Source organism: Chiloscyllium plagiosum, chromosome 19, assembly GCF_004010195.1.
Source record: "Chiloscyllium plagiosum isolate BGI_BamShark_2017 chromosome 19, ASM401019v2, whole genome shotgun sequence".
In the NCBI taxonomy this organism is placed as follows: Eukaryota; Metazoa; Chordata; class Chondrichthyes; order Orectolobiformes; family Hemiscylliidae; genus Chiloscyllium; species Chiloscyllium plagiosum.
The window spans coordinates 36,881,190-36,901,740 of record NC_057728.1 but is presented as its reverse complement, the minus strand read 5'-3'; the positions used below and the strand labels follow the sequence as shown (position 1 = coordinate 36,901,740).

The following is a 20,551-nucleotide window of genomic DNA, read 5'->3' as shown; positions in this document are numbered from 1 at the left end:
CTAACATTCTCAAAATATCATTTACTTTTACAATATTGCAGTCCACAAAAACATTTGGCACCTTTTTTCATTCATTCACGTAATAATGATGTCACTGGCTAGGCCAGCATCTTAATTGGACAGAGGGTAGTTGAGAGTCAACTACATTACTGTGGGTCTGGAATCACTTGTCGCCCAGAGCAAGTAAGGATGGCAGTCTCCTTCCCTAAAACTGAACCAGATGGATTTTTCCGACAATTGGCAATGGCTTCGTAGTCATCACTCGGACCTTAGTCCCAGATTTTGTTTTATTGAATTCAAATTCCACCATCTGCTGAGGTGGGATTTGAACCCAGGTCCCCAGAACATTACCTAGGTCTCTGGATTAACAGCCCAGCAATATTACCACCAGGTCATTGCCTCCCTTCATAAAAGGATAAAGATTATTTTATTGTTAAGAAGGCATATGGTGTGTTAGGTTTCATTCGTAGAGGGATTGAGTTCTGGAGCCGCAATATCATGCTGCAACTATACAAAACGCTAGTGCGGCCACACTTGGAATACTGTGTACAGCGCTGGTCCTCAAATTTCAGGAAGGATGTGGAAGCATTGGAAAAGGTGCAGAGGAGATTTGCCAGGATGTTGCCTGGTCTGGAGGGAAAGGCTGAGAGACTTGAACCTGTTTCTCATTGGCAAGAAGGCTAAGAGGGGATGTGGAAGCATTGGAAAAGGTGCAGAGGAGATTTGCCAGGATGTTGCCTGGTCTGGAGGGAAAGGCTGAGAGACTTGAACCTGTTTCTCATTGGCAAGAAGAAGGCTAAGAGGGGATTTGATAGAGACATACAAGATGATCAGAGGATTAGAAAGGGTAGACAGAGAAAGTCTTTTTCCTAGGATGATGACATCAGCCTGTTCGAGGGGGCATAACTACAAATTGAGGGGTGATAGATTTAAGACAGATGTCAGTGGGAGGTTCTTTACGCAGAGAGTGGTAAGGGCGTGGAATGCACTACCTGCTAACGTAGTCAACTCAACCACATTAGGGAGATTTAAACAATCCTTAGATATGCATATGGATGATTTTGGGATAGTGTATGGGGAAGAGTTGAGAATAATTCACAGGTCGGCGTAACATCGAGGGCCGAAGGGCCTGTTCTGTACTGTATTGTTCTACGTTCCATTATGTTCAGTTAACTGACAACTACAGAAGTAATTTGCACTACAATCTAAGTTTTTGAAAAATGATTTCACAATTATATTAGCAGATTATGAGAGCTGAGTTTGTGCTCTCTTCATGTTCTCCTTCCTTTTGATAACTGTTACAAATTTGTACAAACTGGTGTCAAAGAGAATACGAAACCTGTCTTGTCCAGAACACTTCAAAGATGCATTCCATACTCAAGTGGCTCATTTCCTTTTTATCACTTAATCTGAATTAACAGCTATGAGCCAGGTAACGAGTCTGGCATGAAAGGATGTGAGGACTTTACAAGGTTTCCATTTAACAATCTTTCTCACCTAATTATTCAGAAGTGCACTCATTTGATAATTTACTGGGATTGGACAGGATTAGAAGTGGGAAGCAAAATAAATAAATGTGGGCATTTTCACATTATCTATCTAGCACATCAGCATTACACCTCAGAGTAATGATGGACACGTTTACTTGGGGAAAAATGGAAAAGCTGAAGTGTTTCTTAATATAATAATAAAGAGATTATAACCAGGAATATCTGTCAATGTAGCAGAACACTCCATCCTACATTCTGTCAATATCTCCTTGTTTGGAATTAGTCTTTTCTCATTTCTTTCTTGCTTCAAACAGTTCATGTTACAAACCACTACCTCACAAAGGTTGCGACAGATATCTACTCCCCAGACTCCTCTGCATGTTGCTTTTAAATTAGTTGTAGGAACAGGTAATTAGAGACAAGGCTTCCTTAATTGATAACCTTGAAAACAAGATTTTCTTTTCTAAATAGCACAGAATCTAACATGATAGAATCAGGAACTTTCTCTGAATTTTCTTAAAAGCTGTTGCGAAAATACTTACTTAAATAAAATCAATATATGACATGTGATGGAGAGAAATGAAGTAAGGCATAATTTCCATAAGTGAGTCACTTAAGTAATATGCAATTAGTGATAAATCATTTACTGCCATTTCCCTACAGATTCAGTATAGAATACACCAGTGGTTCCAAATTAACACAAGAATTATTTAATTGGCCTGTAACCACACAGCAAATGCTTTAATATTCAATATCACAACATCTCAATTCCAAAAAAATAATAATCAATGACTTCCTTCCAAATTTCCTGAATGAAGCGTAAATGAGCAGCTACCTCAGACCAAGAGGCTACAGGTCACATCAGTCAACTGCCAAATTAGTAAGGAGTATTTAGTCAAGATTCAATGTAGTTACGCATTTTTTGAATGAAATCATTCTTACATTTGATCAGGTTCAACTCTTTCAACAAGCAACAGTATATGCATTGATTGGTATTAATATCTCAAATCATGCCTCAATGAATTACTAATGAAAAGCAAGAAAACACATGATGCTCCAGTCCATCCCATAAAAATATGTAGAAGCGAGTTTCTAAGTGAAGAATCTCCATCTTCCAAGCTTTTATTTCAAGGACATCTTCATCCATTCCCAAATGAAGCTATAACACAGGATTACAAGCATGCTAAACAGCAGAAGCAGCATGCAATAAACAGAGGTGTGTAATATTACAAACAATGGATAAAACTAAAGCTCTGCAGTCTTGTCACGTCGATCATGAATGGTGGTGGATGATTAAACAGGAGGAAGAGACTCTCCAAGTATCATTATCTTCGATTAAGAAGGGAGCAAAGCATGCTAGTGCAGAAGGCTGAAACATCCGAAATCATCTTCAGCCAGAAGTGCTGAGTGGATAATCTATCTTCAGCTTGTCCTGAGCTTCCCAGTGTTCAAACTGCCAGTCTTCAGCCAATTTTGCTCCATGTGATGATATCAAGAAACAGTTGAAGGTATAAATACTGCAAAGGCAATGGACATGACAGCATTCTGACAGTAGTGCTGAAGATTTGTGATCCTAGCCAAGTTATTCTAATACAGTTACAACATTGACATATATGCAACAATATGGAAAAACACCCAGATATGTCCAGTACATTAAATGTAGGACAAATCCAACCTGACCATTACCATCCCATCGGGTAAATCTCAATGATCAGCAAAAAGATAGAAATGGCATTGACAATATTATCAAGTGACACTTCTTCAGAAATAATCTGCTCACAGATACTCAGTTTGGATTCTGCCAGGGCATCTTAGCTCCTGATATCACCACAGCCTTAGTCTAAACATGAACAAAAGAGCTGAACTTTGACATCAAAGAGCCTTAGTAAAACTGAGGTCAATGGAATCAGGGTAACAACTTTCCACTGGCTGGAGCCAAACCCAGAACACAAGAAGATGGTTATGATTGTTGGAATGCAATATCTCAACCACAGGACATCACGGCAAGAGTTATTCAGGGTAATGTCCTAAGCACAACCATCTTCAATTGATCAATGGCCTTCCCTCCATCAGAGGGTCAGAAATGGGAGTGTTTGTGAATTATTGCACAATTTTCATTCCTGATGAAGGCTTATGCCTGAAACATCGATTGTCCTGCTCCTTGGATGTTGCCTGACCTGCTGTGCTTTTTCCAGTGCCATTTTCCATCGACTCTGACTCTCCAGCATCTGCAGTCCTCACTTTCTCCTAGTTCCTCAAATACTGAGGCACTCTGTGTCCATATGCTGCAAGACTTTGGACAACACTAAGCTTGGGTTTAGAAGCGACAAGTAACATTTGCGCCACACAAATATCAAGCAATGACCATATCCATCAAGAGAGAATCTAACCATCTCTCCAAGGTGTTTAATGGCAATGTCATTACTGAATCTCCCATTATCAATATCCTGGGAGTTACCATTGAACTGAAACCAAATTGGACCACTATTTAAACACGGTGGCTACATGAGCAAGTCAGAGGTTGAAAATCCTGCAGTAACTAACTCATCAACAGCCTGTCCATCATCTACAAGACACAAGTCAGGAGTGTGAAGGAATGCTTTCACTTTGCTGAGGTGGATGCAGCTCCAACAACACTTGAAAAGCTCAATGTCAACTAAGACAAAGCAGCCTGTTGATTGGCATTCTATTCATCATCTTAAACATTGACTCCCTCTACCACTGCCTCACAGTGACAGCAAATGTGTACCATCTGCAAGGTGTATTGCTGGACAAGCCTCTTTCAACAGCACCTTCCAAATCTGGGACCTCAAACACCCAGAAGAAAAGGGCATGCCACAAAATACTGCCAGCCACAAGTTCCCCTGACATGAAACCATAGTCACTGATCCTACAATGTCATTGGGACAAAATGCAGAAATTCCCTTTTTACAACACTGTGGGTGTTCTTACTTTAGATGAACCGTATTCAAGAAGGTAGTGGTGAGCCAACTTCTCCCTGGGCAAACAGGGATGGATAACAAACATTGGCATGAAAGAACTTTTAAAACTTAATGACAGAATCTCACACACTTCAAATTGACAAAATTCCAGTCTCTCTTCAAGTTATAGACAATAGGTGCAGGAGTAGGCCATTCTGCCCTTCGAGCCTGCATCACCATTCTTTATGATCATGGCTGATCATCCTCAATCAGTATCCTGTTCCTGCCTTATCTCCAAAGCCCTTAATTCCACTATCCTTGAGAGCTGTATCCAACTCTTTCTTAAACGATTCCAGAGACTGGGCCTCCATTGCCTTCTGGGGCAGAGCATTCCACACACCCACCATTATCTGGGTGAAGAAGTTTCTCCTCATCTCTGTCCAAAATGGCCTACCCCTTATTTTTAAGCTGTGTCCTCTGGTTCGGGACTCACCCATCAGCGGAAACATGTTTCCTGTCTCCAGAGTGTCCAATCCTTTAATAATCTTATACGTCTCAATCAGATCCCCTCTCAGTCTTCTAAACTCATGCTTCCATGGTCTTCCATTTAACAAATGATAGAAAAGTTTGCTTTTAATGTTTTCTTTGACATTGATATAGAAAAAGTAGTTACTTGGTCTTCTTCAACTCTATAGCAGGCTGTAGGAGCAGTAATTGATATAGCTGAACCTAACTGGCAAGCAGTGAGACTGGTGAAGTATTTTCAAATAAAAAATATTTTCTTTGCACATTTTTAGCAACTCCCTGGCCCTCAGGACTCTGCTGCCAAGAAACTGGGCAACCTATCTTCTGCAGGACTATCGGTGATAATCCCCAGGTAATCCATGAGAAGTGATTTATATTTCTTATTTATCTCTCCCCTTATAATAATGACACAATCAACTACTCAGCAACTCCAAGAAATTAAGTAAGTGAAGCAAACTACAGATTAGATTGCTGGTCATCAAAACAAGAGGTTTAAACTGGTTGCATGGTACTTACTGTGCTGTGCTTCATACTGAGCTCCATGGTGTTGCAGTTGTTGGCTACGCCTATAACAAACCTCCCCTGCTTTCAGTGCCTGTTTAAAAAGTCGTTCTGCTTCCACAATAGTAGTGGCTTCTTCTTCAGCCAAAAGAATATAGGCAGTGGCACACCTACCAAAAGATTAGATTAGACTCTAATTAGACACAGACTCACTTGATGCTACAGCATCGGTAAAATTTTGAAGTAACATCCATAAATAGTTTTTCTTCCCTTAAGCTAAATGCAAAAGTCCTAGGCATTGAATAGAAACTGTATGCCCATTTTTCTGCATCAAGAGAGTGTGTTCCAATTCCCATGTGAACTAACCCTTTGGCAGATAAGCCAGTGAAAATCCAGTGATCGGCTCCCTAAAAGACTACATTCATCCCTGCAGAAAGGTGATGATGTCATTTATTCAGAGGTGTAAATAAGAAACAGGAAATTACGCAAATTGATGCCATAATAGCATCACCAATGCCTTTTAAAAAAAAATGGAAGTGCTGGAGAAATTCAGCACATCTGGCAGCATCTGTGGAGATAAACAGACTTAATGTTTTGAGTCCAATATAATTTTTCTTTAAGAAGACTTTTTTTTCTATTTTTATTTCAGCACCTGCAGTACTTTGCTTTTACTTGAATGCATCTGTCTTTAAATTTGTTTTTTTTTAAAACAGCGTATGGCCAAAATCTGTCAATTTCCACTCCAAATCTATGCTGAGTTAGCCGCTAATAAAATGCAGTCATTGGTCAGCTAGAACAAGCCTCTGTCCCCACTGAGTGAAAAAGGCAAAGAACAAGTACAACTCCCATTCTGGATAATTATCCAGTCCAATTGTTGGAAAATACCAAAACTGTCAATAATGAGGCACTTCCAGGGACGTACATGCCTGAAATTGCCCTTCCTGTTGCACAGCTTGCTGACACTGTCGACAAACTCACAGCTACTTGGACAAAGTAGTGAGAGCCATACCGCATTCACAGAACTTAAGCCAATCAAATATCATCAGCTTCATAAAGGAAGGAAAAACTCAAAATATCCATGGCATTCAATTAGCTTCTCATTTTAGGCCTGAGGTTTTGTTTGATGCAGGCTTATGAAAGCTTGCCCCTAATGTACACTGGCCAGAACCATGAAATAAAGCAATTCAAATTGGTTAGATTTGGAAGTACTATACATAAAACTGCCTGTTGCAAGAATGAAAGGTTTCAGAATTCAGATTGATTGTTGAACAAATTGATTATCTTCATCTTGGCTCGTAACTACATGCTGAATAAGGTATATGATATTCATTAGTGTGTGTGTGTATTTAAAAAAAAACTATAGTTATTCCAAAATCACAACAACATAAGAGATAGTAAAAGAATAAACCAATCTTTCAGAGTTCATCCTGTCAGGTCCCTTCTTATATGTTTTAACAAGGTCACCTTTTCTTTAAAACCCAAAGATGATAAGCCCAATTTACTCAGCCTTTCATTGCAGGAAACAAGCTAGTGAACCTCTACTGTATTGACTCCAATTTAATCCTTCCATAAACATGGAGATCAAAAAAATGCACATATCATCATGTATCGGTCAATCTAGGCTTTAGTCTGAATACCTGCAATTTCAAGAGCTTAACAAATCCTGCTTAGGCAAAACAATATCATAGCACAAGTGAAAAGTATATTCCTTACAGGAAAAGAAAGAGTTAAAAGCAATTTATAGTACAGTTAGGAGTGCAGTGATTCAATTAAGTCTGTCTAAACAGTGGCTAAATCCCTCAAGAATTATTTTTAAAATATAATTATTTGTTTCCAGAAGAGCTGCAGTGCTGGCAAACTGCATTCATAAGAATGCCTGGTCACTCTGAATACTCTGTGCAGATCACACCAGAATGCGTCATAGTTTAGGACAAACCACACTGGACAGAAATTTCAGGTTCCCTCTCTGAAGGACATTGGCTGAATTTTCATAACTTTTAATGATTGGTTTCCTAGTTTGTTTATTCATGTGCCCTGCCCAAAGACAGGTGTTTAGCTCATTTTCTGCTCTTGCCTCATCTTGAGGTCATTCCTTGGTGGCTTTTTGACAAGGCTTGGTTTGCCACTATGTTCCACTCTCAGAAACAGGATGGGGAGGCAATTTCCAAGTTTACTTTAGCAAAGTAAAATCAAACCCTTATTGCTGGCATTAATCTGAACTAGCCATCGACATGAACCAGCATCCCCAAAATCACCAAAATTTACAGAATACACATCATGACCTCTCATGGTGGGATTTGAATTCATGTTTTCTAAGCTGTTAATTTAGTACCATAACCACTAGATTACAGTAACTCTGATAAATTCTTTAATTTAATTTGAGAATATTTGTAATTCTTATAAGATGAATCCCAAGTGCAACAGAGACATCGTGAGTTACATAAAAGGGTAATTAGGATGACAGTGAAGAAAATATATGGTATATAATTTTATATAAAATTAAACACAGATATACAAGGTATACGGAACAATGAAGCTAAATTTTCTCTTCAAAAAACGATGACAAAAAATATTCAGATCCAGGGAAATTGTTAAGAGTTACTGTTTAAGAATCAAAATACAGTGACAATTTCACCCTGTTTACCAAGTCACAAGTCTAAAAGATTAGAAAGGAGGAAGTGCAATTGAAGCTAAAAATATTATGGCTAAGTTTTCTGAAAGCTTTGTAAGTGGCAGTTTTGCTTGGAAATGTGATAAGTATGAAATCAAATGCTCTGTTGGATATCCAGTTAACTCAGGGCGAGATTTCCCTTTTGCTTTGACTCCAACTCCAATTTAAAAAAGGAGAAAGTGAGGTCTGCAGATGCTGGAGATCAAAGTTGAAACTTTATTGCTGGAACAGCACAGCAGGTCAGGCAGCATCCAGGGAACAGGAGATTCGACGTTTCGGGCACAGGCCCTTCTTCCTGTGCCCGAAACGTCGAATCTCCTGTTCCCTGGATGCTGCCTGACCTGCTGTGCTGTTCCAACAATAAAGTTCCAATTTTAAAAACCCAGGTTTAACCGTACAAGTTCACACCTGAAGAATGCTAAGTGGTCATTTAAATGGGAAAGAATTATCTACCTTGAGAGTGGAATGTTTGAGCCTAGAATAAAACAGAATCACAGTATTGTTACAGTGCAGTAGAAGGCCATTCAGCCCATTATATGTATACTGATACATTGCAGGATATCAGCAATACTTGAAATACCAAGCGGAGTAATATTCAATAGTAGAGCTCTGCCAACTGCAATTGTCAATGAACATTTTAATGACTAGTCAAGTGAAATGGTTACGCAAACAAGTCATAGAGAGGTTAATTCCTTCTTCACTTGCACACAGGGACACATTGTCATGCCGAACAGGTGCTGCTTGCTGTTATTGGTAATGTACACATGTTGATGAGCAGCTGAGAAATCAAATACTGAAATAGTTCTGTGACTGCGATGATGTCAAAAAACCTCTATAGAACAGGACCAGAGTGAGTGAATTAAATAATAGTGCCAGATTGTATAAGTCTCAGACAGGCTGATGTGATGCCAAAGTAAAAAAAGTGAATTAGGGAATAATGACACCGAGGAGTGATTAAGGAGCCATTGTTTCTTTGAGTAACTCAGATAATGTTGCAAATCACAAGAGCAGAGCCCATCCTATTTTTGAGCTAAGATCACAGCCTTGAAATCACTCCCAGGTGATTTTTTAAGAACATACATTGTGAAGTTTATTCCATTTTGGGTCCTTCTCTTTGCTTGCAGCGGCTCTAGCAGCGGACGCCAATGGTAAAATACCCTGGATGAAAAGTGGACAGGGGTCTGATCAGAACAGACACAGTGGAAACATAAAACTGTACAGAAGTTGATCATCAGCATAAAACAATCGCTCACCCTTATGGTATTTGTAAAATACATTGCTTAGAAAAAAAACGGTGTATAGAAATACAAGGTAGAAATGACATGTTAGGAATACACACTGAATCGCTGAAACAGATTAAGTGAAAAGGGAATTGAGCCCAAATACAAAAAAAGTCACTCACTCATTTAACTCTAAGGCTTCATGTGCTGCTGAAATTCTTGCTTGTGGGTTCCTCTCTCTCCAAGCTTTCTGCATTACTGTTCAAACAGAACAACAGCATCTTTTAAAACAAAATTAATTACGAGATGGAACTCATCTCTGGGATTTGAAAACTTTCCCACCTTTCTCTGTCATTAATCTATAAAGAAGTTCCAGCTGAACTTCATCAAATGTGGCACTGACCTATTTAAACTCAATGATTTTCATGAGGAGCCAGTGTTGTACTGAGGTCGACAAAGTTAAAAATTACACAACACCAAGTTATAGTCCAACAGGTTTATTCGGTAGCACTAGCTTTTGAAGCACTGCCTCTTACTCTTGATGAAGAGGCAGCACTTTGAAAACTAGTGCTTCCAAATAAAATGCACTGCTGGATTATAACCTGGTGTTGTGTGATTTTTAACACAATAACTTTAGTAGTTTTTAATTCAATGGAATACTAAATGGGCCACAGCAAATGAAAATCACAAATAATGAGGCTAAATTAACCTTTAGGTTAGCTTCATTGCCCTGATCACAGCATTTCACTGAATCAAGCACCCAATTCCTACATAAAACTGCAGCCCTTGCTAAAGAATAATACAATGCCTTGTAGGTTAGCAATTTGAAAGATGAGCACGGTTGTGTTTAAATTGAATTGAATTAGCTTTATTGTCACATATACCTAAAGATACAGTGAAAAATGTATACGTCTTCATTGCTAGGTACCTTTCTACCTAAGATGGCACTAAGTACAGCTTCTTTAGTTAAGATCTTAACTAAGATCTTGGGCGTGGCGGCACCGTGGGCGGCACGGTGGCACAGTGGTTAGCACTGCTGCCTCACAGCGCTGGAGACCCGGGTTCAATTCCCGCCTCAAGCGACTGATTGTGTGGAGTTTGCACGTTCTCCCCGTGTCTGCGTGGGTTTCCTCCGGGTGCTCCGGTTTCCTCCCACAGTCCAAAGATGTGCAGGTCAGGTGAATTGGCTATGCTAAATTGCCCGTAGTGTTAGGTAAAGGGGTAAATGTAGGGGTATGGGTGGGTTGCGCTTCGGCGGGTCGGTGTGGACTTGTTGGGCCGAAGGGCCTGTTTCCTCACTGTAATGTAATCTAATCTAAAAAATAGAGAAATAAAACCAAGCAATTTAATAAATGCAATTCCAACAGAACTGCTTCTATTTTAGGCCATTTAGTTATATGATATTATCAAAGTACAGGATCCAAGCCAGCAATCACCACTCTCTCAGATTTCTCCCCATTAGCAGCAAAGTAATAGAAGGAGATGTTAACACTGCTATAAAGTGGCATTTACTCAGCAATATCTAATACGCTCAGCTTTAGTTTTGCTTGGAACTATTTATCACCCTGCCAATTTTTTTGGCATTGTGAATTTCTTGATCATGACCACTATATATAAGTTCCCATCTTTAATGTAGACCACAAACAGCAAGTGTTCCATCACTGAGCCCTGTGGAACCCCACAGGAAGCAGACATCCAGTCACAAAAAGTCCTCCCTCTTCATGTACCTATCTAAATGTTTTTTATATGTCGTAACTGTACCCATCTCTACTGCTTCCTCTGGCAGTTCATTCCATACATATGCCACTCTCTCACCTTAAACTGATGCTCTCTAGTTTTCGACTCCCCCACCCTCGGGGAAAGACTTTGGCTATTCAAAAGACTTAGTTATACCTCTCGATTTTATAAACCTCTATAACATCACCCCTCAGCCTCCTATGCTCCAGGTAAAAAAGTCCCAGCCTTCCACTTCTCTTTATAACCCAAATCATTCAGTACCAGTAACATCTTAGTAAATGTTTCTGCATTTGTTCCAGTTTAATAACATCTTTCCTATATCAGGGTGACCAGAACTGTATGCAATACTCCAGAAGTGGTCTCACTAACTGTTTTGAACTGTCTTGAAGAGTTTGGCAGTTATATTGCTGGACTAGTAATCCAAAAGTCTGGAGACAGAAGCTTTCATCATAAATGCAGTTATTTGCCCTTGAAATGGCTGACTAAGCCATACAATTGTATTCAAGACAGCAGTGTATCAGCACATTCTATCAGTAATTGATGATGATCAACAATGCTGGATTTACTGGTGATCCCACAGACTCTGATTGATAAGAAAATGAAGAGGAGATAAGTGAGATGATAAGGTGGGGGGTGTTAAAGAATGACTTTAGGCCATGGTGGAAGCTATGGAGCTGAGATGTTGCTTGGTGCAGATGGTGGTGGCATCCTTCATTTATGGAGTGCCTAAAGGCAATCACAAAGGTTTATGAAAAAGTGAGGGTATGATTAGTAGACTAGGTTTTAAGGATGGTTTTGATTTACCTAAACCTAAAGATTTATCCAATCTATAGGCTGTTAAATCCGTCAGTAACTCTTCTTTCTATGTTAATTTCTTCTAACATTTCACAATCCTGACATCTGTATCTGCATCCATTGTGAAGACTGACACAAAGCATTCATTGAGAATTGTGCCTACGTCTCCTTGATCCACACACAGATTGCCTTATTTTTTCCATAGCTATTCTCTTGCATTTTATATATTTAAATAACCCTTTTGTGACTTGTCAGTGCTTTCTCACGCACTTGCTTTGTTTTCTTAATTTCCTTTTAAGATCCCTCCCCCACATGTTTAGGGATTCTGCCATCTTGAACCCCTATATATTTGTCTTAATATTATTTCTTAATTATAGCCTTTACGTCTCTTGACATTCAATTTTGGTCCCACTCTTTGTCTTTACAGGAATTAATTTACCCTGAATTCTTGCTATTGCTTCCTTAAATATTTCCCACTGCTCTGATACAGTTTTATTTGCAAGTAGCAGCTCTCAGTCCATTTGGGCTAAACTGTATCTTACCTTAAGCAAAATTAGATATTCCCCAGTAGAACTCCGATCCCTGGCCCATCCTTACCCTTTTCCATAACTACTTTAGATCTGTTGAGTTATGGTTACGATATCCAAAATGTTCCCCTAGTTATGCGTCTTCTATCTGCCCATTTATTTCTGAATATTAGTTCCAGAACCAACCCCTTCCTTTGTGAGCAAAGTTCTGGCTAAAAAAAAATCTCCTATCAGAACTTTCCATCCCTAACTTGCATCCAAAAACTATTCTAATTAATATCTGGGTGCTTAAAATTCCCTATAATTAATGCCCTAATATATTGGAATTCCTGCAAAATTTGATTACATGTCTGATTCGCTATCTCTTCCTGACTGTTTAGGGGACTAAAGTACAGAGCCAACAGTGTTTTCATCCTGCTTGTGTATTTTATTCCAATCCCTATGGCCTCATTTGATGAACTGTCCTTCCTCATTGTTCGATTCCTTAATCACTATTGCAACCTCCTCTTTTATCTCCCTTTCTATCTCGTTTCAATACCCTGTAAATAGGAATGCTGAGCTCCCAATATTTCAGTCAAGTCTCAGTCATAGCTATAATATCATACTCCCATGTGCCTATCTATGCTTGCAGGTCATATATCTTACGTGGCAGCCTCCTTGCATTAGAATACATTCCATTTTGTCTTGGTAAGCTCACTTCTCTCTGACCTACCAATGTTTCTTCTGCCTTTCAGACTCACTTCCTTGCGTTTTAACGTCTAATTCCATCTCAGCTTCTGTCTCCACCAAACTACTTGTCAGGATTTTATACCCCTGCCAATCCAGTTTGAAACCGACCAAGTAGCATTAGCTGATCATCCCACGAGGATGTTGGTTCTCTCTGTTCAGATGTAATCCATCCAAATTGTAGTGTTCTCACCCCCCCCAACCAAAAACAGTCCCAATGCCTCACGAATCAAAAGCCCTCCCTCTGGTACCATCTCTCCAGTCATGCAATCTTCCTCTCTATACTTCTATTCCTACACTTACAGCTACATGGCACTGAATAACTGAACTTTTAAAGATGTATTAAGTTTCTTACTGCTAACACATCATGAAAAACTAATGTTATATTTGCTGCAATGTCAAATATCTGTATTTTGATAAAGATATTTCACATATTTATGATATTTCAGCTTCTACTTTAATCTTGTGTTATGTCCCAATCATTTATTTCACACTTTGTATAAGTTAATTAAAAGTACAAGTTAGTCAATGCATTTTAATTTTCTGGTTTGCTGTCTGTCAAAAAGTTTCAAAGTGAATTACTGCTAATCCAAGTTGATAATGTCATGATTGCAACAGAACTTTTTGACTCGGTGTCAGTTTGAGTCAGGCACCAGAAAAGGAATAATGCATATCACACAGATTGAGACATTTGTGGGCAGTTTTCTTGGAAATCAGCAGTGAGCACTGTCACTTCATTGCTGGTCATGAAATCTAGGCAAACAGTAACATTATTCAAAAAATTGACTTGCTTTGTTTTTCTGATTTTCTAAGCCCCCCCCCGCCCCATATTCTTTTTTATGCTGCTATGTGATATACATCTTTTCAAATTTGGAAGGATGTATTTGTTTAGTAGGAGTTATTATTAATCATGATTAAAAGTACAAACAAAACAGAAATTGCTGGAAAATCACTGCAGGTCTGGCAGGACCTTCTGTGGACCACTGGACTAGAAACGTGAACTCTGCTTTCTCTCCACAGATGCTGCCACATCTGCTGAGGTTTTCCAGCAATTTCGGTTTTTCTTTCTGATTTCCTGCACCTGCAGCTCTTTGGCTTTTATTTTGATTAAAAGTAGTTTGGTAAAATAGACAGAGAAATATTCTGAGTTTAGCACATCCAGTCAGTTAACAGAAATGCAGTTGCTGACATTTACACTATTTATGGGCGAATTATCAAATTGCACAACATGGATCATTTCAATAAATACAATATTTATTCAAAGCTATCACACAGAGAAACAAGATCACCATCCAACACAAATGAGTAGTAAGATTTTGCTATAGTTGTACAAGAATCAATGTAGGTAGAATGGTAGCAAAAAAAATTTCCAATTCCACACTCCAGTAGAATTTGGTCAATTGGTAGTACAGAATTTGAGTATTGTCAAGAAAAAAAGACATCGTGTCAAAGCTTTTTTGTCTTGCGCTCATATGACAATTAACAAGAATACCAATGTAAGGCGATCCACATCTTTATACTGTAAGAGCAAACTGTATTGTTTGGTCAGTAAGCAGACTCTGATTGGTAGAGGTGTTGCCATAAGAAGATATCAAGTAGATGAAGACATACAGTTAACTCAAAGCTTTGTTTAAATTTACATCTGGCACATTGACTCTAATTGGTCAAGGCAATTCTGTCTGATTTCAAAGATTTGTGAGGCAAGAGGCTGTTGGGTGGGGGATTATCCCGGATACTCTGGACACTAACATGCCTTCCATTTTGTGCAAGGCATCATCTCAATTAAAGACCTGAACTTGAATTAGGAACTGCTGCCCAATGATTGTTAAACTCATTAACTTCATGGTATTTTGGTGACTAGCCCTTGACTCAACTGCCTTCTCTTTACGGAGAGAAGAAGGGCTCATGCCCGAAATGTCGATTCTCCTGCTCCTTGGATGCTGCCTGACCTGCTGCGCTTTTCCAGCAACACATTTTCAGCTCTGCCTTCTCTTTACACCAATTACCTGACTGGGAATAAACTAGTTACCATAGACAATGAAGCACTGCCTGAAAGGTAGATCACATTTTACTATTCACTTGTGGAAAGATGCTTGAAGAGGATATCAGCAATATATCAGGGAATTTTCTGGAGTCTTTGCCAGGGCACCACAAACACTTTAACAAGATTATTTCTGGAAATTTAGAGGACTTAACCTGAAAATACTGAGTTCTATACTGCCCAATCTTATTGAGCATCACTAGGAAATAAAGGAAGTGATTAGTTTTAGCATCTTATGATGGACTTCCTGTCATGCAGTAAAGATGGTAGACAAGAGGCTGGGCAGGAGAGAAGGGACTGACAGGAGGACTATTACCCTGCTATGGGTCCAGGACATTCCCCTCTCCCACCCCCCCTCCCCCCCCCACTTACACCTCCACACACACACAATCAGGCCATCCAATGCTCCTTCCTGGATCCTGTATGCCTTCTCTCTTGCTCCCAAAGGCATTCTGAAATCTCCTGTTGTGTGAGAGTCAATGTACTTCACACCTTCCGTCAAAGTGATGTGCGGAGACAAAATAATTGTCTCTAATTGAAACTTGAGGGGAGGATAGAGCTGCAGGTTTCTGATTTGCACTTGAAGGAAGGTCAAAATATTAATTGGCAATAAGATCCAAAATCTTTTGCTAAAACCAGTCTTTAAAATAACTGCTCTCACTAGCACAGTACCCACTTAAGACCATCAAAATAAACTCCTAGATCTTCAGATGGTTACCTCTGTGAAGGCAAAACTCAATAGCATCTCGTAGGTGAGTTCCACCACTCAATATAGTTATGCATTTAAGTTCTTTATTGTGTGCAAATTAACCTCATTTAATGATCAGTTATAAATTTAACAAAATGTACTGTAGAAAGATGAATTCTAACTCCCTTATTGAAATAAGTAACATATTTTTATCCCACTTCCACAGTGTTACTCTTTATTTTGAATTTGATTAATATTTGGAAACAGCATTGCTGTTGGCAATTTGGTAAGTGCACAGACTAGTATTACATTGAGCTGTGCAACACAACAATGTGCCAGGTTTGCTCCAAGGTCTACGTTGAGGGTAGCAGTTAGGGCAATAAGGAAAAGAACTGGTTTATTAAGGTTTTCCACTCTGGATTATGATTCAGTCTACTGGAGGGAAATGATTCCTTTCTTAAAAAAAAATAAGTTTCTACTTCTAAAAATTCTGGGATACAGTACTTCTTAAAGATTAAATGAGAGGCAAAGTAAGATTAATTTTCGATGGCTAAGCAGAAATCATGGGAGTTTCAGGGATTATAAAATTGATCCTGAATTACAAATCAGACAGAATAACAGTAAACAAGGAACGCAATATTCACGAATGTCTGAATGCTCGATCTTACAGTCCTTCTTACTAGCGTCTGCAGGCCGTAAGTGGTCAGTCTCACAAGTGAAGAAAGTCTGATGATCTTGTGCAGAAAGATTCATGTCATAATATGTCAGAGGCTCCCTTCCCGTTACCCATGTATACCTTCAGAAAAATAAAACAGAGTGAAAAAGGAAACAGTGAACAAAATAATCTATATATTGGAGCCAAGATGAGCTAAAACTGTTGCTTCAGAGAACAACATCTCAAATTAACCACATAATGCATAGAATAGCTCAAATATGAAAGCTCAGTTATTCTTCCTTTTCTTGAGAATGAAAGATTTTCATCCAAAATGCTGTATCATCAGAAAAAGAAAATAAATGGAGGAGATAATGTTAACTGTACAACTTTTTCCTACGGGTAAAATAAAGAAGCATTTGCCAAGTTAGTTCTTTAGTGTGTATTGCACTTCTCAAACCAATTAACATCCATACAAATGCACACATTACAAACAGATTTCTATGCAATATTAAATATTCCAGCCAAAAACTGAGCAACATTAAATCTAGGTGAGGATTCCAGTTGCCTCTGGTAATATGCATATGACAAAGTTACTTGTGGTGCTTAAAGTGAATAACTATATACCACGAAATAAAAATTTTCCACACAATTTGTGATACCGACACTGCATGCAGCACTACTCACCGATTGTATTCTGCTCCTCTAAATAAATTGAGCGGATTCCGCCACACCTTACATTCTGTCAGTGAAAACAGAAACTAATCATTGTTTTGTACACTGCACTGGAATGAAGATAACACATTCTTATTGTGCATAAAACAGAAAACTCATTTAGAATCTCTCAACTGCACAATTTCCAGTGATGGAACATAGATTTATATAGCGCCTTTAACATAATGAAAGAGTTTTAAAAGTCCTGACACCTAGCCACATAAAAACATATTAGATGAGATGGTCGAAAGCTTGATCAAAAGGCTACTTTCTAAGAAGTGCCTTCAGTGAGAGGCAGAGAAGAATGAAGAGGGAATTCCACAGCTTAGGACCTAGACAAATGAAGGCACATCCAACAATGGAAGAGCAATTAAAAATGGTAATGCAACAGAGTTAGAAATTGAGGAACACTGGTATCTCGATCGTGAGGAGATAACATAAATCAGGAGAGGCAAAGCCATAAAGGGATTTGAAAACAAGGATATGAATTTTGAAAGCAAGACATTGCTTGACCAGGAGCCAATGTAGGTCAGTTAAGTACAGGGCTGATAGGGGATCTGGACAAGCTGCAACATAGGACAGACACGGCAGAGTTTTGGAATGACCTCAAGTTGATAGATGGTAGAGGGTAGGAGGTCAATAGGAGTGTGTCAGAGTAGTCAAGTCTATATGTAAGCAAACAAATGAGCTGAGATGAGTGAAATTAAGCTGAGATGAGTGAAATATTGTAAAAGATGCAAATCAGCAAATTTAGTTATGGCTGGAATGTTAGCAACTTGTTTGATTTCATACCTGTATTTAAGGTTTCCATTAAATAAGAATGCAAAAGGTACCAGGTTCTGTGTTGTCACTTGCAGTAATGTCACCAACTGAGTTCTATTATAATGACCTCAATTATATGGGATTGACAGCAAGAATAAAGAAGTCTTGCTTTACTTGTACAGGGCTTCATGAGACGACACCTGGAATACTGTGCTCAGCTTTCCAAATCTTCAGGAGGAAATATTTATATTGGAGGCAGGACAGTGAAAGTTTAGAAAGATGGCCCCTGAGTCCTATGGCTCTATCAGAATATTTCCGATGATGGGAAGCTGAATGAATTGCGCCTACACTCTTTAGAGAAAAAAAAGAGTTTTACCGATGCCCTAGCAGGACCGATAAAATTCTATCTATTAACTTTCAGAAAAAGCACAAAAACACATGTAATGAGATCTACCACTAGGTCTGCAAATCCACACTTGTACTCATTCACAGTTCTGTTATTGTGAAAAAGCATAAGATCAAGTCATGGCTGCACTCTTCAGAGGGAGTGTGCATCTTAGAAGCCAATTCAGAAATGACAGTGCAGAATTTCTGGGAGTATCTCCCTGCGTCATACAGAACATTAACTCTGTTTCTCTCTCCACGGATGTTGCCACACATGCTGAGTTTTTTCAACATTTTCTGTGTTTGTTTTAGATTTTCAGCATCTACAGTATTTTGTTTTAACATCTCTCCCATAGTTGGCGTACAATGCCAGGCAAGCAAGACAAGGGAGAAAGTTATCCATGGTGGTTTTTCAATTGCACACTCCTTTAATCCTATAGTTGTTGAGCTGCTGATGTCAACTCTGTTTCTTTGCAGAAGTGCTGAGGAGACCACAAATTTTTCATGGTAAAAGATAAATTGGATGATGAAGTAAAAAATAAAATGTAATCACCCAGCTCACTAGTATCTTCTACTGGTCAAATCGCGCAAGCATCAACCCCATGAGAAAGGGATAGAAGAAGATAGGAAAATATACATGGCCTATTCCTTGTGGATTCCTCAAAGCTACATTCTGAAAAGAAATCTACATCTGACTTTCAAAGATCATTGCAAATAAAACCAGCTTTTGACATTTTTATACAGGTTTATACAGGAAATAGGTACAGTGGAAATTACCATTCTTTACAAGTTGGAATCTAACTGTTTACAAGAATCCAACAGATTGCTTCGATCTATAGCTGATCAAGGATTCTTAGGTTTTGGCTGGGTGGTAATCTAATTACATTTGTTTTAGTTAAATACATAATCTTTACTTGAGATATGAACTCCTTTCACTTAAGTGATTATTGTACAGAGGAACCTCGATTATCTGAAGTACACGGGTGGTTACTATTTTGCTCGGTTAATCGAATTCCAGAAAATCAAATGCCGGATAATATAGTTTAGCTGAGCATCGGGACCTTGCAATCTTGCCGGATAATCCAATATGCAGATAATTGAATGCCAGATAATCGAGGCTCTTCTGTATGAAGTAAACTTGAAGTGCAGACTCAGCTGCCCGAATGGAAAGGCTGGAAGACGAGCTGTTCCAAAATAGAAACATACAGCAAACAGCTGTTAAATGGATACCTGAGTTTTGGTCGTTGTTTTGACAACAATTCGAACTTAACCATTCAGCTTAAATTTTGCCCAGAAAACTAAAACCCAATTGAGTTTGAATTTATTGTTTTGACACCTGGAAACCAATCAAATTATGTGAAATTAATGTGTTAATAGGGATATAAAACACGCGGGCATTTTGAAAATTGATCAAAATGCAACTGCCACTGATCAGCCAAGCAACTGTGATACAGCTAGAGAGCCAGCTGCCCATCTAACATCTTGCTCGCAAAGAAATTAGAAAACTCTCTCTATCAAAGGTAATTTTTCATGTAAAACCTACTCGCTGTAAAAAAAAATACAATAATCCAGGGAGATCGCCAGCCGGAAGACTGAAGACAATGCAGAAGACAGAGACTGCATGGTCCTGAGATTAAGTTAATGTAGTGTATTATTGGAATAGCATAGTGTGCATAGAGTTGGAGTCAGATAGTAATTGGTTAAGAAAAGGGGGGCTTGGATTTGTGAATTGTTGTTTAGTGTTCACTATTAGAGTGAAGAAAATAAATTGTTATTTTTCTTTAAATAGTGGAATTTGGGAGTTCTCTGTCAGTCATATTTTAACAGATTATGAGGCAAGGCAAGCTTTTCTGGGGGCTTGGTTTAATTAACAGAGGGGTTCGATCTCAGCATCATAATAATACACAAAGCAACACAATGAGCAAAATCTTGATGTGCTATTAGAGGTTTAACTAGAGAGCCAGTGATGTACCTGCACTCATTTGCCCATCAATGCATACACCAATTAAGCCACTGATATGCTTTCGCCTGGACTCAAGACTCCAAGGGTGGGAGTCCCACCCAGTGAGAGCTGCTGGCCAATCACAGGGTGGCTGCTCTTATGCTCAGCTGCATGTTAGGTGGTCATGGCTCCTGGTAGAAAAATACAAAATCAGAAATTGCTGGAAACATTCAGTGGGTCTGGCAACATCTGCAG

The 20,551-nt window shown here is 38.8% G+C and overlaps 1 protein-coding gene across 10 annotated transcripts in view; it reads right to left on the bottom strand.

Annotated features, from left to right (window-relative positions):
- LOC122559687 (suppressor of tumorigenicity 7 protein homolog) overlaps positions 1–20,551 on the bottom strand; it is a 202,549-nt gene that overhangs the window by 51,038 nt on the left and 130,960 nt on the right. For 4 of the 10 annotated variants that reach the window (XM_043709574.1, XM_043709572.1, XM_043709577.1 and 1 more), the window contains exons 4-8: positions 17,182–17,236; positions 16,511–16,638; positions 9,511–9,586; positions 9,189–9,266; positions 5,453–5,607 (exon numbers count right to left, since the gene is read on the bottom strand). In XM_043709574.1, the coding sequence (XP_043565509.1) occupies positions 5,453–5,607; positions 9,189–9,266; positions 9,511–9,586; positions 16,511–16,638; positions 17,182–17,236 (492 nt within the window). The remainder of the gene's footprint in view (positions 1–5,452; positions 5,608–9,188; positions 9,267–9,510; positions 9,587–16,510; positions 16,639–17,181; positions 17,237–20,551) is intronic. The other 6 variants (XM_043709575.1, XM_043709582.1, XM_043709580.1 and 3 more) reach the window with 3 other exon arrangements.